Raw genomic sequence first — 22,701 nt, 5'->3', positions numbered from 1 at the left:
TCCTGATGCGGCTTGATATATGGTGGCCCAGGGCGGGGAGAGGAGGGGGAGGGGCGTCTCCCCTTTCCTGAGGTATGGGGGGATAGGGGAAACAGAGAGGGAGGGTGGGGCCAGGAAGAGAAGAGGGAAGGGGCTATGACAAGGATGTAAAGTGAGTAATTGTAAAAAATAAAATAAAAAGAAAGCTAACTGTGTAATTGTGCCTGCTGTGCAAACCTGTATCTGATTCCCATGTAAGAGGGAGGAAAGAATCATCTCCCTAGAGTTGTCCTCTGACCCACACTCTGAATGAGAATGGCCTCCACTGGCTGATGGCTTTGAGTGCTTGGTCACCAGGGAATGTCACTATTTGAAAGGATTAGGAAGTGTGGCCCTTGGAGGAAGTATCCCACTGGGAGTGAGTTCTGAGGTTTCAATAGGCCGTGGAGTCTCTCTCTTCCTCTCATCTTGCTGCCTTCTAACCTGGATATAGAATTCTGGGCTCCGTCTCGGCACCATGTCTGCCTGTGTGCCACCACACTTCCTCCCATGATGATGGTGGACTAAACCTCGGAAACCGCTAGCAAGCCTCCAATTAAATGCTTTCTCTTATAAAAATTGCCTTAGTCATGGCGACACTTCTCAGCAACAGAACACTAAGACACATATTATGAATACACGATGATGATGATGACGACGACGACGACGAGGACGACGACAGAAACTACTGTAGCTTAGGCACTATTCAATGGGATTAAACACAAAATGAAAAACCAAACTATATAAACCCACATGGTAAATAGTATTACGTGGGTTTAATGTACATTAGATATCGTAAGAATTAGCGATTCCATAAGTTATAGTCATGCTGCCTTTTTCAAGCTATGTGCTTTATTTTAAAAATGTAGCTCATGAATACCAAAACAGCACACCAGCAATGAAGCAGACATTCAGCTTCCTTATGGTTCATTGAATGGTCAAGCCAATTGTTCCCATTAATATACACAGTTACATGGTATTCTATGTCATTCAACTGAATTCTTAAATTATGAATATAGTAACTCACTTTTTATATATAGGAAATTTCACTGGCCATAAGTCAGACACAGAGACAAATAAGCATGCTGTCCCTCGTCAGTGGAAGTTAAAAGAACTAATCTCCTAGGATGTATCAATGAAAAGAGCACAAGCCAGAGGCTAGTAAGGGGAGAGGGGAGAGGAGCTGGTTACGTGTATAAAATATACTGTTTTAGCATTCTACAGCACAGTTGGGAGACTGCAATTCCTCATTTATTTACATTTTAAAATGAAAAAGGATTTAAGTGTTTCTAACACAAAGAAATGATAAATTGTTGAAGTGATGGGTATGCTAATTTCCATGATTTGATCATTGCCCATTGTGCTTATGTGTTTAATTCACAGTGGAGCTGGTGACTACATACAATTATTAAATAACTATTAAACATAAAAAGAACTACACTGGAAGAAAAAAGGTAGGAGTTGGGGAATAATAAATAGGGAGACCTACAAGCGTCTATGATCTGTATTAAATTATTTACAACAGCAAGTTAAAATAGTTGATAGACACAGAGTACTAAGAAACAGATAACCTATTAGCTTAGCTGAAATAAAATTAAAATTTTAAGATAAATAGTTCTAAGATTTAAAAAGATGTTAAGCCATTGTTTTCTTTTCAATTAGGTGTTACCAAATAATATCCGTCCATGACTAAGAATGGTTTGGAAACTCAATCTTAGCTGGCAGTTAATTTTAGATTAATCCTTGGGGTGAGAGGTAACTGACAGCTGGTAGACAGGACAGAGTGTCTGCGAGAGTGTTTCCAGTACACGTTAGCCACTTGAATCAATGGACTGATTGAGAAGATACACCCTCACCCAATGGGGCAAGCACTATCCAATCAGCTGAGGACCCAGATCATCAAAGGGCAAAGGAAGGGTGAATTTCCTCTGCCAAGTGGGTACCCTTCTCTCCTACCCTTGGTTCTACAGCCTTCTAACTCTAGAAGTTGGGTCCATGTCTCCTCCAATTCCACACTCCAGGTTCTCAGGTACAGAGCCCTGCACTGGGAATCACCAGGTCCCATAGCCTCTCTCATTCTCCATTTCTAGAAGGCCTGTGGTAGGAATGAGGCTCCATAATCTTGTAAGACAATTCGCTTAATAAAGCCCTTCCCGTATGCCAGTCTAGCTATTCCTCTTGGCTCAGGTCTCACTAGAGACACCACCTAGTGAACTTGTGTGAGGCCACTTTTCACTCCTTTCCCCTGGTTTATGGCAACTCTTTTATATAAGTACGGCAGAATTTTTCCTGAGAAATGTGAGACGATAGATCCCCTATCTTGTTTTGCTTAAAGGGAGAAGAGGATAGAGAAGGAAAATTGGACTTAATTAACTCCCACCACACAGTAAAGCCTGATGCAGCACCCCGAGGCATATGACTAAACCTAACAAGTTATTACTCAATACAAGTTGTATTATTCAATACAAGGAGGAAAGGGCATTGCAAAGAGAAACAAGGAAGGATAAGGAAAAATAATCATATAGAGATATATAATGTAAGATTTTTTAAATCTAAGATTTTTATCTATAGAAAAGAGTGCTAGAAGAAAAACTCCTGAAGCAATAGCACCTGGCTTTGAGAAGTAATGAAGTCCCTAAAAAACACAAAAGGAGTTTTGTCCTAGAAAATGCACATCTCTGTTTTGTGTTACAGAGAGATTAGGCCTCTCAGAATGCTATCTACAAAGCTGAGCAGCTCTAGATTGGGAAAGACAGAATGAACATGACATCAATTTATTTTTTTCTCAGTTTATGTTCTCTGAAAATCATCAGCCTCCATCTTTAGTCTGTCAATAAAGACAGAGAGTGGGAGATGGCAAAGTGCAGTGGCTTATACACATGATCTCAGCATAAGGAAAGATGAGGAAACAAAACAGAAGCAAGAATGATATCAACAGTGTATTGTCACTTTGGTCTACACTGCAGCACAGTCTGGACCACCTGGAGAGACCAGCCTCAACACCACCAGCTAGTCCAAGCCTGGAGTTACTTAAGGAGCTGGTTTGGGAGTAAACACCTGAAGATAACAATAAGTTATATTTGGGGACCCTCATCATCCCAGGTACGCTGGATAAACACAGATGAGGGGGTGTGGAGCAGCAACCAAAATCCACCATGACATTTAAAACTAATTTCCTTCATTAAAATAAGGCTTCTAATATAACTAAAGATAAAAAAGAACGCATATAGATTGCCTAAATGAGCACTATAAATCATTATGAATTAACTGATTCTTCCTTCCAAATTTAATATGTGATACCTTCTATGCTGTAAATAAAGGCAGAAAATGATAACATAACTACAGATTTTTTGACAGACTCAATATGGCAGTTTACTGCAATATATTATTTGTTTCATCAAATATATATTTTAGATGAAAGTGCTGAAGAGAAACTACACAGAAGACATAATTATAAGGTTTGATAATTTGCTAAGATTGCACAAAACTTCTGCTAGTGAAAGGAAAAATAGCAATAGTAACTTTACAAAACCCTGAAGACTTCACCTTGCATAACAGACCAAACTACCACCACCACAGACACCAATATGGCATATCCCTGGATAATGATGCATTGGGGAGGATACATCAAGTCTATGATATTCTTCCCAGAGCATTTTTCAGCCTAATTGCAAGGAAGGGCATAAAGGAAAAGGTAACCAGACAAACTCAAATTGAGAGCACTCTACCAAAGAAGCAGAAGTCTTCAAAAGTGTCGGTCATATAATGAAGACCTGTCGTTGAATGAAATAGAAATGGGAACAAAATGCAAACTGTTGACACAATCCTGGACATAAAACAGGAGTGGCTAGAAATACAGTCTCTAACTTAGTTAGCAGCATTAACAATGTTTACTTCATTTAATAACTGTCAAAATACTATAGGAGATATTGACAAGAAATGCTGAGTGAAGCATGTTCATGAAATTTCTCTAGGTTATAAGTTTAAAATAAAGTTGTTGGAAAAGACAAAACTAAAGCATTTTAATAACAGGTTTTAACGAACAACATAAAAAAATTGGGAGAGAAATAAATGGAACAGCCTTCATTCTACAAAGAAAAAAAGAAAAGGAAATTTAAGTCCTCTAAACTTACCAAAACTGATTTTAGAGTATTTGTCCAAAATAAATACACAATCTGACTGGGTAGCAGAAAAAAATAATGACAAATTCAAGGCTACCAAGAAGAGTTCAAACACAGGTAACAAAACTCCATTCACAACTCAGGGGCCAGGCACCCCTTGAGACCTTTTCCCAACACAAAGCCTAAGGTTATTTCCACTTGTCCCTGCTTTGGACTTCAAGCTTGCTGTGAGCTATGTATCTGGACCCTTCCCCAAGCAATCTTTCCACAAAAGACTCTTCAAACTTCTTTTATCTTAAATAAGAATTAAATGGCTGAGTAGGCCCCATATTAAATATTAATAAGCACCATTTTATTTTTGAGATAACCCCGCTACTGATGGCGTTTAGGGGAGTACTTCTAATTGTGCTTCTGCACAATTCTGAAGCAATTCTGTGCTTCTGCAACTTGCACCTGAACTCTCATCTGTCTAGTTGGCTGTGCTTGTTTCCATATATATATATATACACACACATATAAAGCCCATGAAGGCCCTGGATGTCACTGGCTTTCTTGCCACCAGCAACCTTCAATGTCACTGATCTCAGCCCCTGGTCTCAAGGTTACACCTGATCCTTATCATCTAAAAGATGCCCTCCTTCAAGCACCACTTCCACACTCATGCCCCCGACCCCCATCTTCCATCTTACAACTTGCTTGCAAACCTTTTCCTTTATCCCAATGAAACCCACACCAGTATCCTCTGTCTCCATGCAGACCAATTCTTTAATCCATCAATCATTTCTATATTCAGTAGGATTCCCACTTGTCTGTCTTTTTCCAGATCTCTTATGTATACTCATTTAACACTTTTGCTTTACTCCATGTGACTTCCTTTTTCGGCTTCCAGATCTGTTTTTGTTTTTAATGCAATTTGCTATATATTTCACACAGTGAATAGACCTCACTGGTCACTTTTAAAATGCAGAAATAAACTTCTCATACAAAATTTTGCCAATCCTATTTTACAACAATCATTAGATGAGGGAGTAAAGTTCTGAAAACAGAGCAGGAGCCAGAATATTTGCAGGTCTAGCCTAGAGCGCTAAGCAATTCCTAGAAAACTCTCAAAGACCTTCAGAAATCAATGCAATAGCTTCAGCCACAAAATGCAGCTCTTCAAGCAGTGAAATAAAGAAGACAAGCTGAAATGCATCGTTCCTACAAAGGGAGCACTGGAGAACCACACAGTACCTCGGTGACATGCGATCAGGGTCGGTGTGTAACTGAGCATCACGCAACAGCATCTGCGCAGAGTAAATGAAGCTGAGACTCCTCCCAAGCGTCACTAAATTTCATAACTTCACCAGGTACCATGTCCAACAAAGGAAAAGAATATGCTTTCTACTTTGTACAAAGGTCCAGGGGCAGGCCCAACCTGGAAACCAGGTTAAACCAGTAGCTGTCTCCAGATGGAGAAAACCAGAGGGTCCTATATAACAAAACTTCACCATTTTGCTGCTACTGTTTTTAGACACACTGACTTCACCATATTCTGATAAAATACTGGCACAAAGCAAATATTTTGACACTATCTCCATCAAAACTTGGAAACAAAAAGATGTAAACTTAATATATGAGCATATTTAGACAGTAAAGAGCAATTGACTAGAGAACGGCAACCAGAAAAGGGGCATTTTTTTTCAACTGAATTACAAATGTTAGACTCAATCTTTTCATTCATGAATGTAGATTTTACAAGAAAGCATACTCATTAAATGTGCATACATCAAGTTGAATGGGATAGTTAACACCATGGAGAGTCAGATTAAATTTAAAATGATTGACTATTTGAGCACTGGGCAAATACATACAAGCAGCAAGTTGAAGATGGTCAGGTGTGAGGGACTTCTGCCAGAAAGGAAAATAAGCACTTTATAGTATGGCAACAGTCACAAAACGGATAGGGGAAAGACATTACTGCAACTGATCACTACATTTTAGGAATTAATAAAAACACCGGGAGATAAAAATTAACATAGCAACAGAAAAGCTAAACACTAATTCTTAAGTCAGTGGATATCCCTGGATTTTAATCACGTTTGTGTACTGTCTCATGGTTTACAAGGTATTTATTAATATCACATCAATACAATCACCAATTAACTAAACATCTTAAGAGGAGGTCCAACACCCTAATTATCTGTCTTGTTACTAAGAAGCTCAACATCCTAAAGGCATGATTTTACCCAAATATCTTCAAAAAGTACAACACTATTCTTAAGCACATTTGTATTTCTTTTCCACATTAGACAAAAATAAAATGGCCTTTGTGTTTATCCCCACACTGAAATTTATTTTCACTACCATGAATGGTTCCATGCCTACTGAAAAATAAGATTCCACTGCGTTATAAGAATACTAGCAAAATCTGTCTTACTTTGACAATACAATAATGTTTATCTTTAGATTGGGTTTAGACATAAATACAAAAGTAAAGAACAACACCAGCAACAATCTGAGAGCTATGGAGATGTGTCAGTCAATAAAGTGTTTGCTACACTGCATGAGGACCGGAGCTAGATCCCCAGCACCTGTGTCAGGGGTCATGTACAATGTCATCACAGCACTAAGAAGATAAGGATGGCAGAAAGGCTCAAAGAACCTAGCCTGAAAACAGCAACAGGAGATGCCTCCTACAAATTTACATCTGACCCCTGACCTCCACATAAAGACACACAGGCATGGCTACAGATATACATAAATTAAGATGAAATAAAATGAAATGGAAATATTCACAAGAATTACAATGTAGAATAAACTTTATTACTACTTTACGATACTCAATTGTTACATATAAGTAAGCTTTTTATTTTGTCTATCAACTTTAGTTTATATATACAGTGAACAGTGTAAACAATCTCTCAATTAAAAAGTAATTTTCAATTTGCCCTCATACCAATACCAAGCACAAATAAAAATAGAACAATTAAGTATTGCTTTTATTATATATACTCTAATTTTAATAGAAGATACAAGAAATGTATTGAATAGTCAACGTGATTCCCAAGTGTGATTCCCAAGTGTGATACATTTGGGGATAATGTCTAGCCAGAACTATGAAGCATATTCAGAATCACCTGCCAGCACAGACACCCATAACGTACATAATCTTTCAGGTAAGAGCACCACCATTGATTAAAGTGCCTCATTCACTTACATTGAGACTTTCATAAACACTGGGCATTTCCTCATAAATTACATTACAGAATTAAACAGTCACTTTAACCTCAGATAAGGCTGACTTTCTCACAGGACAAAACTGAGATAATGAAGGAGGTCTTTATAGATGTATGAAAGAAAAAGAAAAAAAATGGTTTTGGAAGCAGTATTTTAAAAACTTCAATTTTGTCAATGATGTTTCGCTGTATTATTTTCTATACCGTTCCATGTTTGAAATATTGTGCAACTAGGAAAGCAAAAGTAGATTTACAATTCTATTATATACTGAACACTGTTTCTAACACAAATGTAATATCTTTAGTATTTTTTCATTTCCCTGTAATAAAAATGCCAATATATGCATTAGACAGGTGGTCACCTAAGCTCCGGTGCCAGGAGACACATCAAGTATAAGCTCTCTAGATAGCATTATTTTACAAAGGTGTTTTCTCCTATTTCCATGCTATGGCAAAGCCCGAAAAATATCTTCCCAAAAAGTGATCACAGCATCTTGATTAATATGTAAATATATCAAGCAACTTTATTAGAGTGTTTTCTCCGCACAGTTCTAGAGAGAACTCTAGAATTTAGTTATTGACAGAATGATTCTCTTATCACTGGCACTCAATGCTTGTTGATGATGGCATCCTGATAGATGACCTGTCTTGCATAGTGTTCAACTTCTCAATAGTTAACATGAGAAAATGAAAAAAAATGGATACATGAAACAAAAATCTCATCATTTTCTTAATATTTCTGTGTTACTGGACAGAAGAGCAAATGCATGTAATCTCCACCCAACCTAACAGTTTAAAACAGAGAAACACACAATACCTTTAAAAATCTTAAGTTTCCTGGCCTTAGTACTCACCTTTGATTGTAGCACCCTGGGGACAGCTGCAGAGGGATCTCAGTGAGTTTGAGGCCAGGCCGTAAACATAGCAACTTCAGGCCAGCAAAACTACATAGTGAGACAATGTCTCAAGAAATCTTAAAAGTTGAGACGTTTCATATATTCAATAGACATTTGTTTGGAATCATGATACTAGGTAGCTAATCTAGTAGAGACAATGATATCCAATAATAAAGGACAAAGTCTGTAAGGCATTCATGTATCTCAGCTCAGAGGTGAGGTGAGGAATGAGGAAGATTTTAAAGACTGTTTGCACTAAGACATGAAGTGTGAGTATGAGAGTTCTCAGAAACATGGTAGGACAAAGGGAAGAGGCCACTGCAACTGCCCCACAAGAGGTACAATAGAAGAAAAGTGCTCACAGATAATAAGGCGGGCAAATGCCCCAATGGGGTAAAGATGGCTCAGACTTCAGTGTGAGCTTTTCAGAGAGGGAACTAGTGGAATAACACGAATTTGATGTCATTGTTAAGGAATAGGATGTATCTCAATTCTAATGTTTTGGATTTGACATCTTTTAGGTAGCTAATTTTAACTTCTCTTGTGTAGGAGGAAATGGGATATACCATACAACATGCCCAGCTCCAATGCTGTAAGAAATGTAAAGAGAAAAATCAAAGGCTATAAAAATAAGATAGAAGAGCCAAATGTAACAGTAAGGAAAGAAAAGGACAGATAGAAGAGAAGGAAAAATGAGACATAGAGGATGTAGCTAAGGACCAGAAAAGAGGCATCACTCTACCCACAAGGAAAATAGGAATCAATGCCATGGGTTATTTAGAGAATTTAGTATTAAAAAGCCATTTACAATCTGACAGGTACATGACCAAAAGGAAAAGCTGCAAAATTGTAAACTATTATAGAAATACCCAGAGTAAACTATCTCCGCGGAAGGCAGAGTACGTTAATCCGAAGAAAATTTAGGACATATTGGCTTTCCATTAACAGAATATGAATATCGGGTAAATTCAGAACTGAACTGTCCAACTATTGCATCCAATGGGAAATGCATTTTACCTCAGAAGAAGAGGGTGGGGTTGAGTAGCCACATAAACGACGGTGATCAGTAACATGTGAATAGTAGGTGACATCAGAGGAAAGCAGAGACAAACTATAAGGGAAACAATGCCAGCATTTGTAATCTTCTATGCCTATGATATGCATCACAGGCACCACAGAGAAGCCCACTACCCTATATGTACTCTACCTATACGGATGTATAGCAATGGATCTCAAAATAAGGAAACTTTCTTGGGCTGTCTCTCAGAGCCTAGATTAAAACAGACAGCTTTCTCTGAATGAAGACAGAGGCTGGCACATTAGAACAAGAAGCCTGTATTCTCTAAGCATGACAGATTCAGTGGAGTACGCATGTAAGACACGAAAAAGGCCTCCAGAAACTGAGTGCTCCGCCTGCAAACAAGGAAAGGAACCTCAGCCTCCCAACTGCAAGAAACAGGATTTTGACAACAACCTAAATGAGTGGTAAGTGACCATGACAGCTGACACTAGCTTCAACCTCATGAAGCCTATAGAACCAGGTTAGCTTTTCAACCTATAAAATAATAGCATGTATGTTGTTTTAATCCAGAAAGATTTGTTTAAACAGCAATATGCCAGAAACTAAGATAATACCATAGGACACCAATGGCAGGTTATAAACATCCCAAGCCAAGAAATACTTGGTCCTCCATTGCAGGTTAATCTTACAGTGGTCAGATTCAATCTAGGTAAGAAAGAAAAGCAAGGAGTATGGTGGGCAGATATACCCCTACCAAAGACACCTACAGTCATCTCCACGTAGAGCAAGTCCACAATGTGAAGAAAGACATGCTTTCTTTTGATGACCATATGTAGTGAGCTAGACATTTTTTGTTATTTGAAGAAAAGGAAACAAATTGAAAGGACTAACTCTAAGAGGCAACACCTGTAGTAAACAAGTCACTTTTAGTTGTACCCATTGAGCTCAAGTCGTTCAAAAAGTCAGATTCATTATAGTCAGAAAAGAACGCAAGAGCACACAACAGAGACATATACTCAACCATGTTCATAGCAGCCTTATTCACAACAGCCAGAACCTGGAAACAGTCTAAATGTCCCTTAGTAGAAGAATGGATAAAGAAACTGTGGTACATATACACTATGGAATACTACTCAGCTATTAAAAACAAGGAATCCCCAAAATCTGTGGACAAATGGATGGAACTAGAAAGGATCATACTGAGTGAGTTAACCCAGAAGCAGAAAGACTCAAACGGTATATACTCACTTATAAGTGGATACTAGCCCAAAAGGCATGCCCCATAAAAGTCTTCACTTACCAGGAGATTGGGAAAGATGTGAGGACATCCCACTGGGACTCTGGTAAGAGAAATATAGGAGATGGAGAAATAGAAGGACGCAGAGGATCATAGAAACCTACAAGAAGAACATTGTGATGGGTGGATCAGGGCCCAGGGGGGTCTGCTCAAACTATTGCACTAACCAAGGACAATACAAGTAGTAAACATCAGACTCCCTACTCTAACCTAGCCAATGGAGAGGACATTCTCCACAGTTATGTGGAGAGCAGGGACTGACTCTGATATGAACTCTCGTGCTCCATATTTGACCACTTCCTCTGGATGGGGAGGCCTGAGGGCACCCAAAGAAAGAATAAGCAGGCAACCAAGATGAGACTTGATAGCCTATGACCATATAGAGCGGGAGGAGGTCCCCCTCAGTCATAGACCTAGGGGAGGGGAATAGGGTAAAAGTGGGAGGGAAGGAGGGAGGGAGGGAGGGAAGGAGGGAGGGAAGAACGGGAGGATACAAGTGATGGGATAACAATTGAGTTGTAATCTGAAAAAATTAATAGAATTTAAAAACTTCTTAAAACAATGCAAGAGTATCCACTAACGACAGATATCAAGGTTGTATGAATATCCTAACGACAGATATCAAGGTTGTATGTATATCCTAACGACAGATATCAAGGTTGTATGTATATCCAGTGTTGATTCCAACTAGTTCATACATCTAAGACTCACATAAAACCAAGACGAGCCTTCAGTAGATACCAAAACATAAACAAAGCTTGAGGGAAGCTCTTAGGACATTTAGCTGAGAGTGGGGGAGATGGCTCAGCAAATAAGAGTGTCTGTCAGCAAGCCTAACAAACTGAGTACAATCGCTGGAGGCCACATGGTGGACAGAAAACTGACTCCAGCAAGTTGTCCTCTGACCTCTGTAAATGCACTGTGGCATGTGCACCCATAGATATGGGTACCCACCTATAAATAAACACAAAATCTAAATGTGCAACTAAACATTTGTCACTGCTTTAGAAACCAGACCATTATGAGACCAAGAAAATCAATTCTCTAAGCAAAAATGAAATGTTGAAGTATTACACTATACTTTGCATTCATTAAATAATCAAGTCAGTAATATTTCAGAGGACTATCTTAAGGAAGAAAAATAAGTGTTCTTCAAAATAAAGTTGCTACTTCATGGACAAATTAAATACTTTACATAATTGGTAAATAGGAATAATTGTTTTTAAAACTGCACAATTATAACACAAAGACTCTACATATAAATTTTAAATATGATGAAACTTTTGCAAGCACAAATGCCAAAAGGTTAACATAGCTGAATATTAAATGTTCCTGTCAGGAGAATTTTGTTAATAAAAAGTTATGCTCAGCCACAAACGAGGCATCTATATCTTCTTCCTCCGCCCATGACTCGAGACCCAGAACAAAAGACCCAGAAGAATCCTATGAGTCAGAAGTCTGGGAGGATCTAGACAAAACAGTGTCTTCTGGGCATAAAAGAACTAATGCATTCTGCAGCTTGGAGTAGCTGTGGCTGCCTGCACAAGAGCTCTACTGGATCAAGCCAGGCCATCCTAGCATGCAGGAAGGAGAGGTTGCTGAGGCCAATCCCTAAATGAGAACCTTTTTGAAAGCTGATGGCGGGCCTCTAGGAAAGGAAGAGTGTTAAGGACATGGCCCCTAGTAGGCTGACCGTTCTCAACATTCCAATAGATAAGCAACACAAATTAGAGTCAGTGAATAATATATAATTAAAACTTATTATCCAATGTCAATATTTTATGTGTCTACATATATGTATATACACCTGTGTTTACATGTATACATGCATATGTAAGTCTACATATAGATGTACATGTATATATGTACATATGTGTGTGTGTATATCGTGAAATTGAAAAGGGGTGCAGTAATGGGGTGGATGTGGGAGGATTTACAGGAAGGGTTGCAGAGTGAGTATGATCAAAATACGTTGCATGTATATTTGAAATTCACAAATAATAAAGAACATATACAAACATATACTTTAAAATACTATAGATCAAGTCCAGTATGTGGAATTCTAGTAAAAATCATTGTATCTAGGGTAAACATTAGAAAAAGAGTAATTGTTTTTCACTGTACCTGGGGTAGACATCAGAGTAAATAGTTGTTTTCTAAAAGTACTTTGACTTCGATGAAATCATTATAGAAAACAGTAATTGTAGCCAAGTGGTGGTGGCAGACACCTTTAATCACAAGTCAGGAGGCAGAGGCAGGCAGATCTCTTAGTTCCAGGCCCACCTGGTCTACAGAGTAAGTTCCAGGAAATCCAAGGCTAACCAGAGCATCCCTGCCTCAAAAACTCAAAAAGAAAAACGAAAGGAGTGATTGTTTTCCGTTTTATTGATAGAGCTGCTTTTCTGAAGGAGCTTTACAACCATTGCATGCCTCTGGTCACAAGACGGTCCTGGCACACCCAGAATGTCTTGCACTATTGAGTACTGCAAACAGTGCACAATAAGGAGTAAAGTAGCAGAGGGTTGGGGGCTTTAGGGACTTGTTTGAATGAAAGAAAGAAAGAAAGAAAGGAAGAAAGAAAGAGAGAAAGAAAGAAAGAAAGAAAGAAAGAAGAGAAAGAAAGAAAGGAAGAAAGAAAAAGGAAGGAAGGAAAAGAAAGAGAAAAAAGAAAAGAAACACTGTATAACAATCAATAAATATGCTTCTGCATGGCTGTTCCAAGTTCAGTTCATGGAGGCTGGCCCTCCCTACTGCCTCAGAGCCTGGTTATACTCTAGAGTGACACTCCCCACGTGACTCAGAACACTGACAGTCCAGAGTAACTCTAGCTTTCTCCACCGACATAAAATCAACTTTAAATCTGTAAACAATGGTCCCCAGAAATATGTCTCTAATTCACATTTAAAGAAGGCCAGAGACATTTACTCAGATCTTCAGCTTTCAGCATCAGAGTCAAGAGCAGGGTTTGTATTCAAGGTATTCTAATAGAATCTAGACTTCAGAAAGAGAAGAAAATCTGTTCTCTGTTTGAAAGATAGCTTAGCATCTCGCATATTTAACAGCACGCCAAAAAATGCTTCTGGTCTACTTCTGCTAAATAAAAGGAAGGTTGAATGAAAAGAGCTATTGCCAAGCAGCCTTGCCTACAATTTAATAAGCGATCTGGCCCATTACTCATCAAGCATCCAAAATAACTTCAAATTGCCCAGATCCAACTGACCTGTACATACTTGCTTGTATCTTCAAGTGATCCCAGCAATCACAAAATGAAGAGTATATTAACGATATTCAGTATTTCTTGGATGAATATTCTTTTAAGTAACTGCATGTGATCATAAAATGTGTTCTCCATAATGTTTAACAGCAGTGGGCTGCTTTCTCTACTTACTCAGATGGTACTCACATTATAATTTAAGGAGAGAATTTTAATGTACTGAGAAGAGCCCGAGCAGTACCATTCCAAAATTTCACAGGTAATTAAGGTACAGGCTCAGTGAATGAAAGGAAAAGGCCCTCCCTCCAGCATCTCAGGTAGCAAAAGTGATCCTAAAGAGAGCCACCTTCACACAAGCATCACTTCTGCTGGCAAGGGCTGGCAAAAAGAGGGTTTCTTTGTCTTTGACCAAGATTATAACAGCTCATCATGTCAACAGGGAAGGAATTCCAAATGTGTAGGTTAAAAAAAAAAAAGTAACACTTCATTAGGATCTGGTATAATCGTATATGAGCTTCCCAAGTCTAGAGTTTGTGTGAATCAAGTAATAAATATTACAAGTATATTCACAACCACTGGCACTTACTACAACTCCCACAAAGACAAGCTGAGTTTTCTTCTATCTGGGGGTCTTCTCACACTCTAGGTGTTAACGCTAAACCAAAAACTTGTGAAAAATAAAAACTAAGGCAATATAATACAACACTCCTGCTGAACGAGTACAGAAGAGTTATTAATAGTTTCCAGATTTCATGCACACATCAGATCCCACACTAATGAGCAAATGCAATAACTTCCATTGGGAAAAAAAATGGATAAAGCTGCCAAATCTGATAGACAAAAGAGCATACATATAAAGAATAAACCATGACCTGGAAATACACAGAGCACCTCAAAAGGACTTACAAAAGTCTTTCAGAATCCCAAGTTATCACTCCAAACTAACTTGTCAGACCTCTCACTGGTTCCAGGAGCTATTCAGAGACTAGTTCTACAATTTTGCTTACTGCTATTTCCTCCATAGCAAGAGACTGTCATTCCCTCTGCCTATACAAACCCTCAGTTGCCACTTGGCCCAAGCTGACTTTCTCTGCAAATTTCCCGAAAATACTGTCACTTGCTATCTGATATATTTTCCTTGAAATTAATTAGGTATCTCAAAAAAACTATACATTCTTCCTACTCTGAACTTATAAAGAACTGAATTCTTAAACACTACCTTCTCGCACTACTTATGCAATTTTTCAAATATTTGCTTTGAATTATAATAGATATGAAATTTGAAAGTGGCAACTATATAGATAAAAATCAATTTATATAAAAGTAGCATCCATTAGTAAATGGTTTGAACGTACTTAATATGCATGAATTCCTGATCAAATCAGCTATTCAGATGAAAAATCAAAGGGTGAATCTGTCAGAAAGTAACAGGTAAAGGCCAAATGCCCAAGGCGCCAAAGGGCACCATATGTCTGTCCAAGAAAAGGCATAGCACAGTTCTACAGACACAACTGATGGAGTGCCATAAACAATATGGCTGCTAATGGAATACAACAAGGACAAAGAAACAACCCAGAACCCTTGATGACGAGAGAACTCTGCAACTATCTGAAAAGCAAATGAACTCAGACCACACAATCTTTTCAATATAAAAGGTGCCATTTGATACTTCACTTTTTAAAATACTCTGAATAAAACTGAAAACCACAGAAAGCATCAAAACTCTTACCATCATCTTCTCAAAAAGTTTCAAGACTTCATTCTCTGACAGTGGCTTTGGAAGGTTTTCCATTGTCTCTGAAGATGCTGACGAGCAATCACTGCTTCCAGATGCGGTCTTCAGGTTGGGGAGAGGCGGTCTCTCTTTCTTGCTCCCTGGAATTCTTATGCTGGCAAATTTGTCCAGCTATGAGAAAAGATAAAAGAAAAAGTAAGTATTTCCTCATACAGCAACAGCTATCTATTCCAAAAACAGGGAAAAAACACAAAGCCAGTCATATCGTCACTGACTGTCATCAAATGTTAGAATCAGAAGCTTTAAACGTAACAATATTGACTCCAAGTATTGAGAAGGTTCCAGCAGGAATCCGACTGAAAGGCAGAAGTGAAATCATACAACCTCAAGAGATCTTAGAAGTCTCTAATGTGTACTGCACTATAATCAATACACTCCTAAGCATTTATTTATTTATTTATTTGCGTACATATGTGGATGGGTCAGGGTAGTTGGCCAGTACCTTTACCTACTAAGCCCATCTTGTTGGTCCCTTATTTATGTTATAGTGAAAATAATAAGTTTATATTTATAGATATAAATATGCATTTCAGATCTTAAAAAAATAAATCACACAATTTTAAGTTAAAGATTCTGGTGCCAGATGACCTGTACTTTATAGGCAAGCAAACTGAAGACACTCAGAAAAGTAAGTCAGATAGCAGTGACCAACTGTCACTTCTTGCACTGCAAGCCAGCCACTGCACTGCCCTTCTCTGGTGCCCTCATGCAGATTGCCCCGGAGGGGCACAACAGGATATGGGTTAGGAATTTAAATTTTGAACTGTAATGCTTATTCAACTGATAACATTTCTTTTTGTTCATGCCAGCCTACAGCTGAACTTTGGGAACATTGTGGACATCTACAGAGCAGGACCTTACTTAATACAGCTAGATTTCTACTGTTACAGTATGTCTTCCATGACCAGCACAAATAGTGGTTATTTGAAAATATATTAATATAAAAAATAAAAATAAAGAAAACAAACTATATTAATATTAGACTAGAAAGCTAATTATTCATTCAAAATTATCCTCACAAATAAACTCAATTCCTATTTCAAGACATATAAAACTTTCAAAAAGAACAGTAAGTCTAAAAGGAGGCTTCAAAAATATGTTGATTCAGAGCAAAATCATTGTGTAAATAATTCTCTATTGCTATAAATACAAACCTACTAATTTCAATATAAGATGAATAAAGGACTAATAAGATTGGCCTATCCTCTTACAAACAAATAAATAAATGTTTTAAAATGTATAGATTATAGAAGTGAACTATTCATACATTATAGTAACACTAGCTACTTATGACTACTAAGTTAAATATTTAGTTCATTGGCTGCATAAATAAATTTCAAGTGCTCAAGGGATATATGTAGTTGGTGCCTACCACACTGGTAAAATCACATTTAGAATAGTTCTACCAGAAGAAAACAGCTGGTATAACTATTAGAGAAATCTAATAACTACAAATCCTTATGTTTAAAATACAACAAAATTATGCTATTATTTAATTTACTAAAGAAATAGGTCATCTAATGGCATATAAAAATAATAATCTATGAAGATAATGTTTAGGGAAAATACTATGCACTGTATTTACACAGTCTATTTAAGTTAGGCTTCCTTTTGTTTGTTTATTTGTTTGTTTTCTGTTTTTTGAACATGGTTTCTCTATGTTATCTTGGCCATCCTGGACTTGTTTGTAGACCAGGCTGGCCTCAAACTCACAGCGATCTGCCTACCTCTGCCTCCCAAGTGCTGGGATTAAAGGCGTGTGCTACCACGCCCGGCTTTAAGTTAGACTTCTAAGACTAAGTCAGGCCCTGCAAACTTAAAAAGTAGTCATAACATACCATTGCTCTCATCCTAACAAGCCACAAAAGTTGCTGTGTTTTTAATTCATCTGAAAGCTGAAGACACAAGAAAGGGAAAGAGGAGTTACTGGGAGGAGAAAGAGGGCAATGAAATAGGGAAAATACAAAGATTACATATAAACTAGGCATGTACAAATGTTTTTTCCTGTCCGAATGCCCTGAATATTCAATAATACAGTGTTCTCATCATCTCAAGTATTATTATAAGTAATGAAAAGGGACATATATATAACCTTAGCAAGTTCTAATGACAGTCCTAAATTCGCTTCATCAGTGCTTCAAAGTAGAATAGAACTAAAATAGTCCTGAAACTAGGAAAGCTTGTTATCTATCTCCCCACTTCTGTGAATGGAATCCAAATCCTATGTATTTCTCTGGGGACAAGCTTTGTTCTTTTTGAGCCTTACATCAAGGCATATAATTCAAGCTGAATATACCATTAAGTAATTGAAATAAGGCTTGGAAAGTATTTCTTTAAAGAAAACAGAAGGTACCGGCAACAAAGAATGAAATGCCAATAGGTAGCAAAAGTAATTTCTTTATGACCTTTAGCCTCAGCTTACAAAACCACCCTTATGGTCCTCCACCATTGCTAAGGGATAGGCACATAATCTGCAGTCATGTTCAGCGACCTACTGATTGTTGCATGGTTGCTGACTGAGTGATGAGAAAACCAATCAGTGGTCTCATGAAGCCCAGATGAAAAACAAATCTGCTACCAACTCTTCCTGTCGATTCTTTCTTAGCCACATCTGCAGTATGCTGAAGGTTAGTGAAAGCAGGAGCTGAGTGAGCTCCTCCCTCAGACACAAAGGGCTTTAAGCAACTGCAAGCTGTCTTCCTTCACTATAGTCCAGGGAAAGACCTGAGTGAAATGTCCATGACACACCCATGCCTTGAAAGGATCATGATATCAGCTAACTGAACTAAGAGCAGCACACCAGACCATAGTTTCCTAAAGAAACAGAGAACAAACTGGAACTAGTAACAAAGGACAACTAGTAATGCTGAGATGCCCTAAAAATGGGCATCAGTTTTAGAACAGAAAGCTATCCCGTGGTTTGTTGTAAAATAGATAGTCAGAAGCACCTGCTTCACAAGCAAGATGATCTGAGTTAAAATCTCAAAAACCGATTACTTCTGACATGGACTCTGGCCCCCACATGTTGATCACTTCCCCCTGGTGGAGCAGCCTTGCAGGGCCACAGAGGAAGAGGAAACAAGCAGTCACGATGAGACTTGATAGGCTGAGGTCAGAAGTTATGGAAGGAGGGCTCCCCTTTCAGAGAACTAGGTGGGAAGGGAAAGGGCATGAGGGAGGGAGGACGGGATCGGGAGGTGACTAGGGAACGGCCTACAATTAGGATATAAAGTGAACAAATTAAAATTTTTAAATTAAAAAAAAGCACCCATTAAAAACAAGGAAATCATGAAATTTGCAGGCAAATAGAGAGAAATAGAAAAGATCATCCTGAGTGAAGTAACCCAGGCCAGGCCCGGAAGGACTCACATGGTATATACTCACGTAAGTGAATTTTACCAATATAGTACAGGAAAAACATACTACATGCACAGACCCAAAGATGATAAGTAACAAGGAGGACCAAATGGAGGATGCTTAAATCTCACTCAGAAGGGGAACTAGAATAGTCAGAGGTAGTGGTTGAAGAGAGCAAACTAGGTAGGAGAGGCAGAGAAGAGATCAGACCTGGAGTAGAGAAGGAGGAAAGATGACCTTCAAAGGAAAAAAAAAAACTGTGGGTGGGGCATCTCTTTGACAAGGTGGAGATCTATCAGAATAGGCCTTTGGTAGGATATGAGAGGGACTCTAGCTGAGACGCCCAGTAGCAGGGACCATGGAGATTGCAGAGGACACCCTCTAACTAGACAAGACTCTCACAACAACTTCGATCCAAAACTTATCTGGCTTACAAGATGTACAGGGATAAAAACAGAACAAATAGAGCAGAGATTCAGAGAATGTGCAACCAATGCCTGGCCCAACCCAAGACACATGCCATGGAAGAGAGTCAACCGCTGACACTATTAACAATACTCTGCTATGCTTGCAGACAGGAACCTATCAGGCTACGTGTGGATCTGTAAAGGGAGCAAGGATTGTCTTTAATATAGACTCTGTTGCCTGCTTTTTTAATCACGCCCCCCTGGGCAGGACTGCCTTGCCAGGCCATAGGGAAAGAGGACAAACTCAGTCCTGATTCAACTTGACGAGCTTGCGGGGGTGGGAGGGAGGGTCCGCTTTTCTAAGGAATAGAGGAAGGGAGGTGGGAAAGAGGGAATGAGACTGGGAGAAGAGGAGGGAGGGGGCTATAATTGGGATGTAAAGTGAATAAATACATTAATTTTTTTCTAATCCCAAAAACCAATAAATAGGCCAGAGTCAAAATCCCCAAATCCATATACAAAGCCAGATGTTGTTTAAGAAGGCCTGCAACCCTAACTGCTCAAGGTTGTTGGACATGTGGGGACAGATTACTGGCCTTGGTAGCCCTCAGCACAGCTCTAGGTTCAGTGAAAAACCTACATCTATGAATAAGAAAAACTGCAAAATACCTAGCAGTTGAAAGAGCATACTGCTTTTGCAGGTGACCCAGTTTAGTTACCTGCACCCATGTCGGGCTACTCACAAGCACTGTAATCCTAACTGCAGATGACCTGATACCTTCTTCTGAAATCCATAGGCACCCCAACTCACATGTTCACATACCCACACACATATGCACATAATTAAACATTAAGTATGTATAAATGACAAACGACAGATAGATAACATAGATAGAGACAGTGGTAGCACAAAGCAAAGCACTCCATGTCCTCCTCTGGTTTTCATGGGTTTGCACACACGTACCCCCTCCCCACATGCATCCATCATAGTGACATACATACACACTCACACATGGAAGCACACACTAAAACAAAGCTTGTCAGATTTCAGTGATGTTCAGATCCCAAGTATTCAAATCATGTGATGGCACAGAAGAGCTGAATCCCAACCAAAGGACAAGGTCCAGGTTAGCCCCTTCCTGAATTGACTGGCCTCCAACTCTCAGCGTCTGGAAGAAGAGAGCTATCTTTTCTGAAGAGAAATGGAATGGCTGCTTTGATGTGTGAAGGAAAAGTCCTACCATACCAAAATTCTCTATCCAAATTTCTTTCATAAGGAGAAGCAAAATAAAGACAATGCAGACAAAAGCTGAGAGAGACTGGCTCCAGAAGACCTGGAAGGACTACAAAACTGTTAAGCTTTTCATGTTAAAAGGCAACGGTGAGAGGAAGAATCCCAGATGTACAAAAAGATGAGGAGACGAACGGAGAACGTATTAGTTAGCTGCTGCTAGGAAAAGGCAAGTGAGCTGTACAGTCAGGGGGTGGACAGCAAGTAATTATACTGCCATATAGATATGGAACATGGAGGACATAGAATGCACGTATGCACAGGAAACCCTGGCATCTAACTCAACTATTCTCTACTATGGAAGAAGCAAAAAATATAAAACATGTCCAAAGGCTAGACCCTGTGTATATTTATACCCTGTGTCTTGAGTGTTCTTTGAGAGCAAGTAGGGGACACCAAAATAATTTCTTTAAGCCAAGTGATGGGTTAGTCCACCTATAGTCACTACTACAGTACTATAATTTCTACACATGTAGTAGAGAAATTATCCCAACTCTTAGCACACAAAACTGTAGTTAACTAACATGTGATATTTATAATGAAGTGAAGCTGATGTAATATCAATATTACAAACGTAAACATGTCAATAACAGTAACAAATGTAAGCCTAGACAACCTATGGCTCTATTGGAGACAGAGTTCATAATATGTTTATTAACTGTACTTTTAAAATAGTACTTTTTAAAAAATAGTACTTTTAAAAATAAGAATATCTAAAAGTAATAAAAATCAGACAGATCTAAGTCTACTGCCACAAGACATGGACAAGGCAGAAGACACGCCCTTAGCCCAAGTTACCAAAGGCCATGTGGAACCAACTCCCACAAGTTGTCCTCTGACCTCCACACACAGGCTATGATACCTACACAAAACACATACATAAAGAGAGATACACATACACACAAAGAAAGAGATAAATAGATGGTAGGTAAATGATAGGTACATACATGCATAAATATATAGATTAGATAGATAGATAGATAGATAGATAGATAGATAGATAGATAGGAAATAGGTGAATGAGTATGTTTTTCAAAGTAATACAACAGGAATGCAATCTCTTCTTCCTATGCTGGGACAGTACATTGACTTTTGAATGTCTCAAGCTTAACGTAAAGCTCACCAGCATACCCAGTATGCTCTATTAATCACACAGGGTAAATTCTGAGCGCTCTAACAAAGCCAAATCAAAGTGATCTCAACTGTCAAAACTGTTTTACATATGGCTAGGAAGTTTCATTTTTTAAAAAATGATGCAACAGTGATTTCACTCACAAGCAGATAAATCATTTGTAACTTATCTTCCATGGATGCCTTTAAAATAAAACATAATAGGACACAGTCAAATTTTAAAAATATTTTATACTTAAAATTATTGAGGAAACTGCCATAAGACTGACAGCAAGGTCACTGTTATTGTATTTTGCAATTTATCTGAAGATGCTTTGTCTTTTACAATCTATGTACTTATCTTTATTTAAAACTTAGATAATTTATATGGAATTCTACCCTTAAAATCAAACCAGAAACTCAACTTAGGCAGGTAAAATACACAAGCAATTCACATTGGCTGAAAAATTGATTAAACACACACAAGACTGAGGGAATTCTACTACACTATTTAGAGGTAGAACACCACATTTAATTACCAGGGCTCTGCCTGTGTCTAGGGTGTACTAAGTTTTATAAATTAATATCACTTATCTTCAGGGAAGTTAAATGAGCACCCTACTGAGTATTAGCTCATGCTGAGTAATCACACTGATAATCAGCAATGACAGCTTAAATAAATTAATTAAACCAAAAAGCCTCTAAAAAAACTATTCAGATTTTCAGTTACAACATGGTGATAGTGAAAACTCATTATTTAAAGTTTTCATTGTTACAGCAATGTAAATGTCAATGGCTTTTTTTTTTTTAATTTAAAAGGGCAGTGTAATTGTCAGGCATTTTACAATTTTACAAATTTACAATTTTTGAAATTTTACATGTGGTTAGAGACACATTTTGTTAGAACCAAGAAGAAGGTGAAGGCTTTTATGGAATCCAGGAGAAATAGAAGCTCC

General features: G+C 38.2%; 1 protein-coding gene across 2 annotated transcripts in view; it reads right to left on the bottom strand.

Moving 5' to 3' along the window:
* Positions 1–22,701, bottom strand: part of DIAPH3 (diaphanous related formin 3) — a 454,594-nt gene that overhangs the window by 392,410 nt on the left and 39,483 nt on the right. For both annotated transcript variants that reach the window (XM_084767928.1, XM_084767927.1), the window contains one exon: positions 15,515–15,691. In XM_084767928.1, coding sequence (XP_084624054.1) covers positions 15,515–15,691 — 177 coding nt within the window. The remainder of the gene's footprint in view (positions 1–15,514; positions 15,692–22,701) is intronic.

Source organism: Acomys minous (genome assembly GCF_964271855.1).
Source record: "Acomys minous genome assembly, chromosome: 18".
NCBI classification, from domain to species: Eukaryota; Metazoa; Chordata; class Mammalia; order Rodentia; family Muridae; genus Acomys; species Acomys minous.
The sequence above is the reverse complement of the archived record's forward strand: the minus strand, read 5'-3'. Positions and strand labels throughout refer to the sequence as shown.